A 12,497-nucleotide genomic window follows, 5' to 3' on the forward strand; every position below is an offset into this window, starting at 1 on the left:
TGTGAATGGGTGCCTTTGCCTTGTAGATTTGACCTAGTCTTCTGGTGTATTCTCAGCTTAAAGCACCAGATGATTCATGACAGACATCTTCCATATCACTGACATTGACATTGCATAGTATTTTTTGTTAGATGTATGTATGTATGTGTGTATGTACAGTGTTTCCTCTAGGATTTTTTTCAGCAGCGGGGACAGGCTCTCTGGGGAGCCATGACGGCGCAAACAAATGACACATGACTGCAGATTTTACTTTAACAGCCTATTTATTGAATGGCCAGTTGAAAATTACTTTTCAACTGTGTTTCAACTGTGTGCGTGTGTGTGCGTGCACGCACGCGCATGTGCGTGTGCTGTGTCTGTAACCCCCGCTCCCCCTCCTGCTCAGTGTGTACACACTGAAGCCACCACACATCATATAGTTGACCAATCACGTGCGGCTTGAACGGAAAAAAAGTCGAGGGAAAAAAAAACAGACCCCAAAGTGGCTCCCGCTCCAGCTCCCAGGCAGGAGGCTGTGATCGTTCACTTCGGCCTACCTCAAAAGTCCCTCCATAAACTTCAGCTGGTTCAGAACTCTGCTGCCCGAATCATCACCAAAACCCCCTCTTCACACCACATCACCCCTGTCCTTCAGCAACTTCACTGGCTCCCGCAGAGTTGGGGAGCAGAGTGGCTGAAAGCTCTGCTCCCCAACTCTGGAACTCACTGCCACCTGACCTCCGTAACTCTGCCACCCTGCCCATCTTCAAATCCAAACTCAAAACTCATCTATTCAGACTTGCCTACTCTCTATAAACTGCTTCACACAGTCCCCCGTCCCTATTGACTGTATCTTGTTTTTTATCTTGTATTTTATATCATTGTTTGTATAATTTCTGTACAGCAACCTTGGGTGTCCTGAAAGGCGCTTTCAAATAAAATGTATTATTATTATTATTATTATTATTATTATTATTACTTCAAAGGGCCAGCTCTAAGAACCATTTCGTTCGCGACTGACACATCACTACTGACTAGCGTCATCTTCATCAGCTGTCTTTCTCATCTTAGAGAAATATTTGAACAAGCTCATCTGAAAATGCAATCAGCAGTTACATCATGGTGTGTAGACATTAGTTTAATGCTATCAATTAGTTTACTCACGTTAGCGGCACTGAGTTGGCACCGGGCCCAATTAACTTATGCTACCGATATGTTACGTAACATTAGCTGGCCATCAATATTTTGCGAATGTTTATTTAACTTTAAAATCTATTATGAGTTATCTTAAGCTAATAAGTCTACCTTTTCTCCGGTAAGTCACTGCCCTATTTTCCAAGACGACACTCCTTTGAATCCCTGACCTAGTGCCTGGGTGCTTGACGTGATGTCACTTGATGTGACGGCTGTGCTCTCGCGAGTAATTAACGCTGGACTCTGCTGTGAAAGTGGAGACATGCGGCGGTGGTGTATTTGAAGGAGCGGCGGCTAGGATTTAGGAATGGCGGCCCGCCACTCCTAAATGAATGCAGAGGAAACACTGATGTAGTATGTTGGAAGGGAATCATATGTGCAATTAGACCCCATTAACATATGATCTATCCTTCTTATTTGGATAAGGAAAAATAGATATTAATGAAAGTGAAAATGCAGCAGAATTGCTTGAAATTACATTATATTGGCCACACCACATCTTGATGTGGTGTGGCTCTGTGATCATTGTGATTTCAGTAAATGCAGCATGTATTGTTCAGTCAGTCACCAAAAATCCGCCCAACAATTGCAAGGTCACATAACTCTGCCTTGTCCTCCTATCTGAAGCTGTCAAAAACATTAAACACATCATTCAGCCACACAGTTACTGAGTGACACATTTCTTAACAATGAAAACATAGTTTGACTCTTATTGTCTCACATCCACTGTCCTACTGCCAGAAATGCTCAAACACACTCATGTTTGAGTAATGTTGGATAAGACTTACAGTCGCCTGCTGTTTTAATTTACTGAGCCCTTAAAAACAATGAAACTACATATTAGTGTTTCTAGATTTACGTCTTCAGTAGGAGCAAATGGTCTAAGAGCTTAGTGTGACAGACAAGGTAGGGAAATCAGTATGTATTGAGAGATTGATTGAAACGTTGGTTTTGGTAGTTTAATGAAAAACATAGAATAACACCAATAAGATCTTATTTAGGCTTCACGTTTCTGTGAAATGATCCTTTTCACAGATTAAAAATGCATAAGTCAAAGTCACTTGACTCAGGATACATTACCTAGTGTGTGTGTGTGTGTGTGTGTGTGTGTGTGTATGTTTTAATTTCTTATGTTTCTGAAAGGCACATCTGAGACATGAGAATCCATGGTACTCATTCTACTGTACAGGTTCTGGTTAGAGATTTTACAGATTTCAATCCAGTATCACTCAAAGTGACTTATTTCTGTCTTTCCACAGGTGATGTGTCACCCATCAGTATGTCCCCCATCAGCCAGTCACAGTTCATCCCTTTGGGAGAGGTATTGCTATTGGCAATCTCTGCCATGAACTCTGCCCATAAGCCTGTCACTCAGGAGGCCCTAACTGAACACCTGCAGACATGTTTTCCAGGTAATACCAGCTCACACAATATTATTCAACAGCCAACACCACCCACCACCTCTTTCTACTGCTGCACAGTTACAGGTGAAAGTAAAAATGGGGATTCTTTTGATAAATATTGTAACATTAAATGAAATAATTTACTATTGCCCTTTATGTAAACATAGTGGACTAAACATGAGATTGTATTTATTTTCCAATGGCCACCTGGACCACCCACAACATTCAAATACTGCTGACGTATCATATACATCAATAATTCAACACTTTCAAAGGAAACATCGTCATGAGTAATTATGATGTTTCATTCAGCTGCTAGTATTTCTTTGTAGAATTTTGTTAAGAAATTTGTTGTCAACCTGGGAAGTGAATAGACAGCCATCATGTGTCCACATGCTTCTTTCTACCTGGCAGTGACAAGCTCTACGTGGAGGGTAGCATGCAGGAGTTACTTAATGAGTGAAACATTAATGAGGGAAGTGAAGAAGAAGAAGAAGAAGAAGAAGAAGAAGAAGAAACATGTTTTTTATTATCACACAGAGTTGAGTTGCACACTACACGCCATGCTTCCGTGAAATTATTATGCTCCGCGTTTAACCCATCCTTGGTCAGTCCTTCCTCCATGGCAGACCAGGAGCGGTGGGCTGCCAGCCAACAGCGGCACCTGGGGACCCAACTCCCAAGTGGTCAGGTGGTGATCTTGCATGTTTTTAGTGGGGTTATTTAAGGAGGATACCCTGGGTGAACACGGGGAGAACATGCAAACTCCAAACAGAAAGGCACGCTTTTTCCTCAAGCATGCACTGAAGGCATGGTGGAGGATATGCCACCAGCACCCACAGCGGGATTCAGGACTTTCTAGCTGTGAGGTGACAGTGTTACCACTTGTTCCACCTTGCCACCCAAGAAGTACATTATCTGAATGGAAACCACCCCAGGCGGGACAGCTCGGATAAGGATGATGTAGGATATTATAGTACTACTACAAGGGAGTTTCCAACTATTAACACTAGCAGTTGTGCTCACTGGAATGTGCAACCAATGAAGTAGCACTGCTGAGCCTCTGTCAGACCTTTTCGACCACAGGAACTTAACGACCCATAAACAAAGGTGTGCAACAACTGGCTTCAACATGGCAAACATAGAAATTAATAACACAGGATATTTTGTTAAATCCATGGAACAATCCATGGTGCTGAAGTAATAGGCAGATTTGCAAATACTGCTTTCTATACTGGTAGTACTCCACAAATAGTCCTTTGATAATTCTGTAACTATTCAGTGGCTTCTGTGCGACTGAAAATATACACTCTGACCAAGCCACCTCTCAAACAAAATATTGAAGGGGAGACATGACTACCAATGTAGTTTTTACTCTAGATGTTTGGTGTAACCTGAGAGTGGAGCAGGTAGGAGCTGAGGAATTAACCTGCATTGATTGTTCTGTGCTCTGTTGGAATTCATCTTAATTATAATGTTAAGAATTAGGGTAATGACACGCGTGTGTGTTGATTAATTGTGTAGGGGGAGGGGGGTGTTCATATTGGGCTATCTCTCCTGTTACAAATAAATGCAACACTAACTGGGTGTAATAGTACACAAAATTCACATTCAATGTGTACCTTGGATACTTTGCCATGTAGACTGCAGGGGCCAGCGATTGACCCACCTACCTTCTGATATGTGGGCGACCTCTCTACCTCATGAGCCTCATGAGCTAATTATGTTGCATGTCTTTGTGTGTTTACCCAGATATACCTTTCAGTTGAGCAATGTTGGCATATGTTCATTAACTATTTTCTCTGTGACTCACTTGATATGGCACCAGCATCATTGAGAGGATATATAATATTATAGACTTTTTTTGTTGGTACAGGAAGCCACCATCTGCTGTGTGCCGCAATGGTATCTGTCTTTTGCTGCTATATGTACATGTACTAGGTAGATATGCCCTGTGGTACACTGACTGTTTTCTGACAAAGTACAGTCATGGAAAAAAATATTAGACCACACTTGTTCACTTCAATTTCTTGTTCATTTTAATGCCTGATACCACTAAAGGTATATTACCTGAAGAATACAATGAACACAACAAAAAATTCTGCTGATTCAATAATACTTTATGTCCTATTTGACATGTTTAAGCTTAATTTTATTCCCAGGGTATATAAAAGGCCATTTCATGTCATAAGCACCACTGCACATGCAAAGGCCTAGAGTGGTTTCAAAATCAGAATCAGAATCAGAAAAGCCAAGTATGATTTAGCACATACGAGGAATATGCTTTGGTGAGGTTGGTGCATGACACATCTATTAAAAAGAAGCTATTAAAAAAGTAAAAATATAACAGTTAGTAAAAAATATAACAACAAGTAAAAAATATAACAATATAAATATATATACACAAGTCTGTTTTTTTTTACAGAAGCACAGTCTGTTTTTTCAAAAGGAAGTCCAAGCAGAGCGTTAATGTAATGCACAGGGTTATGGTTATGGCAGTGTCAGTGTGACAAGTAGAGGCAGAGGTGGTGTGAAGAGTGTCGGGGGGGTTCCGGGCCTTGTTAATAAGGCTGACAGCAGACGGGAAAAAACTGTTCTTGTGGCATGAGGTTTTGGTCCTGATGGACCGCAGCCTCCTGCCAGAGGGGAGTGTCTCAAAGAGTTTGTGTCCGGGGTGAGAGGGATCAGCCACAATCTTTCCTACACGCCTCAGGGTCCTGGAGGCGTACAGGTCCTGGAGAGACGGGAGATTGCAGCCAGTCACCTTCTCTGCAGACCTAATGACACGCTGCAGTCTGCCCTTGTCCTTGGCAGTGGCAGGAGCGTACCATATGGTGATGGAGGAGTTGAGGATGGACTCAATGATGGCTGTGTAGAAGTGCACCATCATTGTCTTTGGCAGATTGAATTCAGCTGCTGTAGGAAGTACATCCTCTGCTGTGCTTTCTTGATGAGGGAGCTGATGTTCGGCTCCCACTTGAGGTCCTGGGAGATGATAGTTCCCAGGAAACGGAAAGACTCCACAGTGTCGATAGTGGAGTCACAGAGGGTGATGAGGGCAGGTGATGCTGAGTTTTTCCTGAAGTCCACAACCATCTCCACTATCTTTAGAGTGTTGAGCTCTAGGTTGTTCTGGTTGCACCAGGTCACCAGATGGTCAACCTCCCACCTGTAGGCGGACTTGTCGCCATCAGAGATGAGTCCGATAAGGGTGGTGTCGTCTGCAGACTTCAGGAGCTTGACACACTGGTGACTGGAGGTGCAGCTGTTCGTGTACAGGGAGAAAAGCAGAGGAGAAAGAATGCAGCCCTGAGGGGATCCGTTGATGATGGTCTTTGCATCAGACACGTGTTTCCCCAGCTTCACGCACTGTTTCCTGTCAGACAGGAAGTCTGTAATCCACCTGCAGTTGGAGTCAAGCACACTCAGCTGGGAGAGCTTCTCCTGAAGCAGGGTTGGGATGATGGTGTTAAAGGCAGAGCTGAAATCCACAAACAGGATCCTTGTGTAGGTTCCTGCGGAGTCCAGGTGCTGGAGGATGAAGTGTCTGTCCCTTTGTCTTTCAGAGCGGCAGTAGAACTCGTTCAGGTCATTGGCTAGGCGTCAGCTGTTGATGGAGTGGGGGGCATTAGGCTTGTAGTTTGTGATCTGCCTGAGCCCTTTCCAGACAGACGCAGAGTCATTAGCTGAGAAGTGGTGTTGGAGCTTCTCAGAGTGCAATCGTTTAGCCTCTTTCACCACCTTGCTAAACTTGTACTTCAACTCTTTGAATCTGTCCTTGTCCCCACTCCTGAAGGCCTCTTCCTTTGCCAACCTTAGCTGTCTGAGTTTGGCTGTGAACCAGGGTTTGTCATTTTTGTAACTCACCCTGGTGGAACACAGTAGTCCTCACAGAAGCTGATGTAGGATGTCACAAACTCATCCAGACTGTTGGTATCAGTCCTGAACACATCCCAGTCAGTGGAGTCTAAACATGCCTGGAGATCCTCCACAGCCTCGCTGGTCCACTTCCTTGGTGTCCTAACTACGGGTTTGCAGAGCATTAGTTTCTGCCTGTATGCAGGAATCAGGTGGACCATGATGTGGTCAGAGTGGCCGAGTGCAGCACAGGGGGCGGCGTGATAAGCATCCCTGACAGTAGTGTAACAGTGATCCAGAATATTCTCCTCTCTGGTCTGGCATTTAAGAAACTGTCTGTATTTGGGGAGTTCGTGAGTGAGGTTACCTTTGTTAAAGTCGCCAAGGACAATAACTAAAGAGTCCGGGTTGGTCTGCTCCACACGCAATATCTGGTCGGCGAGCACGTGCTGTGTGTCCTGCACGTTGGCCTGTGGCGGAATGTAAGCACCAACCAGAATGAATGAAGCAAACTCACGTGGTGAATAAAAAGGCTTACCGTTAATGATGAAAGATTCCAGGTCAGGAGAACAGTGCTGCTGGATCACTGTCACGTCGTTGCACCAACCATTGTGGATGTAGAAACAGATTCCTCCACCGTTAGTTTTGCCGGAAAGTTCCATGTCTCTGTCCGCGAGGAAGAGTTGGAAGCCAACCAGCTGCAGTGCAGAGTCTGGTATTAATCCACAGAGCCACGTTTCGATGAAGCACAAAACCGCAGATGAGGAAAAGTCCCTGTTTTTACCCGCCAGCAGTTGCAATTCCTCTAGTTTGTTGGGAAGTGAACGCACGTTAGAGAGAAATATTCCTGGTAACGCTGTGCGTAGTCCGCGCTGGTGGAGACGTACGAGCACACCGGCCTGTTTTCCTCTCCTCTGGCATTTCACTGCGTGAGCAAAGGTGAGCGCACCTTTGACCAGAATGTCCAAAATTTCCACTGTTGGGAGCAGAAAATTAGGAAATTAATCCAGTGGTGTTTTAACCCTGATGTTCATGAGCTCATCTCTGGTGAAAGAGCTCCGGGTACCGTCACAAAAAGCAGGTTTAACACACAAAACAAAACAAAAAAAACGTGCACCAACACACCAAGGCAGCTGTCCGCGGCGCCATCTTGGCGCATCATTTTAATTCCTGCTTAAATTCAAGCCGTAGCACAACTCAGAAGTTGTCAGCTCTCACATAATGCCTAAAACAAAAGAATTATATGAAGCCACAAAGGCAGCCATCTTGGCACTGCTGGAAATTGGCATGAGTGAGAGACAGGTAGCCAAAAAAATGAAGATCTCCAAGACAGCCATTCATCACACCAAGAAAAAGCAAGCCGAACATGGTACTACCAAATTGCTAGCAGGTCGAGGCAGGAAACGTCTTTCTACCCCACGAGAGGACCGTGCACTCATCTGTTCCTGTGTCGGGAATTGTCATCAGACCTCCAGGGACCTTAAAAATGAGTGGGTACTGTTGAGAAATGTGACTTGTTTAGCAAGGACAGTTAGAGACCGACTTCTTGAAGCTGGTTTGAAGTCACACAGGGCACAGAAGAAGCCCTTCTCCAACGAAAGGAAGAGGAAGGCCTGGTTACTCCTTGCTAGGGATCACAAGGATTAGACTGTTGATGATTGGGCTTAGGTTCTCTTCAGTGATGAATCCAATTTTGAGTTGATGCCCACTCCAGCCAACTTAATGGTTAGGAGGAAGCCTGGAAAAGCCTACAAACCAGACTGTCTTGCCCCTACAGTAAAACATGGGGGTGGATTGGTGGTGATCTGGGGTTGTTTCAGTATGGGTGGAACAGGGCAAATGCAATTGTGTGCAGGGCGAATGAACCAGGTCACGTACAGGGCTACTTTTGAAAACGGTCTTCTTCCATCAGCTGATAAACACTTTCCTGCCTCGAATGACTAGATTTTCCAGCAAGACAGTGCCCCTTGCCACATGGCAAGGCCAGTTAAAGCCTGGATAGAGAACCAGAACATTCGAACCATGCCTTGGCCTGCTCAATCACCAGATCTAAATCCAATTAAAAACCTGGGGAACATCATCAAACTCAAAATGGAGAACCACAAGCCCTAAAACAAAGCAAATTTGTTTGAAATTTTGCAACAGGAATGGGCTGCTGTGACAGCAGAACAATGTAAGAAGCTGGTGGAAAGCATGCCAAGGCGCATGGCTGCAGTCATCAAAAACAATGGTTATGCAATCAAGTACCAACTCCTGTGTGTATCATATGATTAACAGACAGAAAAGAAAACATGGAATGCCTAAAAGCACTGTTTTTGGCAGTACAGTGCCATAGTTCTTGTTGTAATAACTTAAGTGATTTTGGTTATTATCAAGAAAACCATGGAAAATGTCTAGATAACAGCTCTTAAATTAAACTCTTTTGAGCTATTTTTGTTGTTGTCATTCATATCACACATGTCATCATATTTGTCCAAACAAATGTACCTTTAGTTGTACCAGGAATTAAAATGAACAAGAAATTGAAGAAAACAAGGGTGGTCTAATAATTTTTTTCATGACTGTATATTATGTCAGTATGTGTATCTGTCAGTGTTGAGCAGTTTTTGCTTTGCTTTGTTTTTACTTTAACTACATTTCACACTTGGTGTGAGTTGGTAGTACGAGTAGGCATTGTGACTTAAAATTTATATCACAGTATGTCTTACGATTTTCTTATGGTAATGTATTATATCACAGTATCACAAAAATAAAACGTATACTACAGTAACAAGCCTGAGCCTGTCAGTGGCAAAAACAACCACTTTTATTGGGTGTATGTTACTGTATGCAGGGATTACATTGCAGCCCATTTCATAGTGGCTAGCTGCAGCACTCTTGCTAAATACTGGAAAAATCTAAAAAATTGTTGACACCAAAACATGGGAAATAGGGTCCTAAATCAGAATTCCTCCTGATTGTCTGACATTGAAAACTTCCAATTAGAAACTCTGTCCACAATGTTACTTTCATTGATTGAAAATGAAATGTAGGTCAGGTTGACACAAGTGAATAATTCAACAACAAGAAAAAGGACATTATGTGTTTATTTTGTAATGTGTGGGTATGTAGATCTTTTAAAAGATACGTTTATGGTGAAATAATGTACAAGTAGTGTGTCTTTCGTATTGTTTTTCCCTCTCATTGACATAATGCGCAAAAATAGATATTTGAATCCATGTGGGTTAAGAAGGCATAATCGAATTTGTGTGTGTGTGTGTGTGTGTGTGTGTGTGTGTGTGTGCGTGTGTGTGTGTGTGTGTGTGTGTTTGTTTGTTTGTTTGTTTGTGTGTGTGTGTGTGAGAGAGAGACAGAGAGAGAGAGAGAGAGTCAGCTCTGGGTTTCCCTCTTTAGAGAACTTGCGTCATGTCACCAAAGTAGTTGCACTTACATGATGTAATGACAGGCAACAGACACGCACATGCAGACACACACACACACACACACACACACACACACACACACACACACGTTAGTACAGCTGCTATACAGTCACTGAGTTTATATTAATGTGTCAGTCTGTAGCTGAGTCATCTCGTCATCCTGATTTTGAGAGATAATTTCTGTCATTTGGGACAATATATCATCAAATCATTTTCACTAATGTGATTGCTCTGACACTTTTGACATTGCAGTAAGCTTGCCTGTTCCACCAAAAGTGATACTTTAGATTAGATTAAACTTAATTGTCATCGTCAGAGTGCAACACAGACAACGAAATGCAGTTTAGCATCTAACCAGAAGTGCAAATAGTCACAATATCCAAAAAAATATAAATGCAGTCCTGCTCACCATTATTGGCACCCATGAAGTTTGAGTACATAATGTTGAATATCTTCTGAAAAACATGAATCAAGTGAAACATTTTTTTTTTCTATAGGGAACTCGTGTTTGATACAAAAGAGCAAATGATAAACAACAATTAAAAATAATGAACGATGGGAGGAAAAAATTGAAAAACTTAAAGCTTGCTGTGTCACACTATTGGCACCCTTTGCTGTAAATCAGTATGGAAACACATTGTGACTCACCTTTGGTAAATCACAAATGAAAATCACCTGTGATAAATTGTCTGTGCCCATGTGACATGAATTAGCCAATGAATGATGACTTGTGTGTTTTAAAAAGCCATCTGTCATCCCCTGTTCCTTTGACAAGACATCTGAGGACATCAGAAGTGCGATAATTAGCTAACACAAGACCTCCAAAGGGTATACGGCCATCTCCAAAGACCTTGGTATCCCTGTTTCAACAGTGCAGAATGTTATTAAGAAGTTTCAAAAATATGGAACTGTCAAGAACCTCCCTGGACGTAGGGGAAGAGAAAAATTGATAAGACAAGTCTTTGAAGGTTGGTGCGAATGGTGGAAAAAAACACCACGGCAAACATCCAAGACCCGAAGGCCAACCTGGAACAGTCTGGGGTTATGGTTTCAACAAGCACCATACGCCGCACACTAAACCAAACAGGGATTTATGGGTGAAGGCCAAGGAAGACACCATTGCTGAGGCAAAGACATAAAAAGGAATGACTAAGCTTTGCCAAAGAGCACCTGGACAAACCACAATCCTTCTGGGAAAATGTTCTGTGTACAGATGAAACAAAAATAGAGCTTTTGACGCAATGAAGGATACAAGGAAAAGAACACTTTACCAACAGTTAAGCATGGTGGAGAATCCATAATGCTGTGGGGCTGCTTTGCTGAATCTGGTACTGGAGGCCTTGACCATATCACAGGAATCATGAAATCAGAGAATTATCATGACATTTTAGAGCGAAATGTCCTACCCAGTGTAAGAAAACTTGGTTTGACTCTCCAGCAAGACAATGACCCAAAGCACACATCCAAAAGCACACAGGAATGGTTTAAAAGGAAAAAATTTACTGTTTTAAAATGGCCAGCAATGAGTCCTGATCTCAATCCGATTGAAAATCTTTGGTATGAGCTGAAATCTGCCATTGGGGAAAAGAAACCTGCAAATGTTCAAGAGCGTGAACAATTTGCAAAGAAAGAGTTTGAGAAAATACCAGCTGAGAAGTGCAAGAAACTTATAGATGGTTACAAGAAACATTTGGAGGCTGTCATCACTGCCAAAGGGTGTGCAACCAAATATTAAAGAGGGGTGCCATTATTGCTGCACATGCTGTTTTTTTCAGTTTCTTCTTTGAAACTACAATATATAAGTTGAAAAAACTATTTTCTTTGTTAAATTACTTTGGACCTACAATTAAAAGATCCTGATGACATAAATTTGGTACATTTCCATTTATTTCTGAAGATATTGTCGAGGTTATGCAAAAAATGAAGGGGTGCCAATAATGGTGAGCAGGACTGTACATTTAAGTAAGATATATTCACCTAGAAACATACCAGTCAGCACCAGTCAGCTTTTAACTTCAATGCAACGTTTTCTTCATTATTCTTTGATTTATTTTACCTGATCCCAACTAGATGTTTAGAGGGTTTAAAAGGATAGGGATTTTTGAAAATATGTTCATTTGATATTGATAACTGTCTCATGTCTCTGTGTTTGTTAAAGACAAATTTGTACTTTTAGAAGGAGTTGGTACAGTGATTGTGAGCAGCTTCCTGAAGTTTTTCTGGTACTGTGAAATTGCATGTTTGGAGTTTCCTAACTTACTAAGTACCTAACCAACTTAGCCAATTAGGGTCTGCTTTCAGTCTTTAGATGTTTTGTGAATATGGCCCCAGAACCGTAGACTTGAGACTTGGACTTGAGTTGGAATTAAGTTGTGAAAATGAGGCTAGTAGCATCTATTGTCGATGTGGATGTCGACTTGCTGGAGCAAGCGTTGTAGTATGGATGTAGTAGTAGTTGGATGTGAGCTCTTTTTTGTGCTTTTTGCGTAGTCTACAGATGGAGCGGCCTCGAAATTCCCCTAATTTCATGCTGGGGCCCTGGCGGGTCCGTGACCGGTCCCTGCTCTGCAGTAGGCGGGTTCGTGACTGTAATGAGATCCCCCGCGATGACGTCATCGGCGCGGGGCCAACTCGTAACGCC

General features: G+C 42.6%; 1 protein-coding gene across 2 annotated transcripts in view; it reads left to right on the plus strand.

Moving 5' to 3' along the window:
• Positions 1-12,497, plus strand: part of LOC139331309 (storkhead-box protein 2-like) — a 162,086-nt gene that overhangs the window by 113,805 nt on the left and 35,784 nt on the right. For both annotated transcript variants that reach the window (XM_070962720.1, XM_070962721.1), the window contains exon 2: positions 2,433-2,585. In XM_070962720.1, coding sequence (XP_070818821.1) covers positions 2,433-2,585 — 153 coding nt within the window. The remainder of the gene's footprint in view (positions 1-2,432; positions 2,586-12,497) is intronic.

This window comes from Chaetodon trifascialis, chromosome 5 (assembly GCF_039877785.1).
Source record: "Chaetodon trifascialis isolate fChaTrf1 chromosome 5, fChaTrf1.hap1, whole genome shotgun sequence".
Lineage (NCBI taxonomy): Eukaryota > Metazoa > Chordata > Actinopteri > Chaetodontiformes > Chaetodontidae > Chaetodon > Chaetodon trifascialis.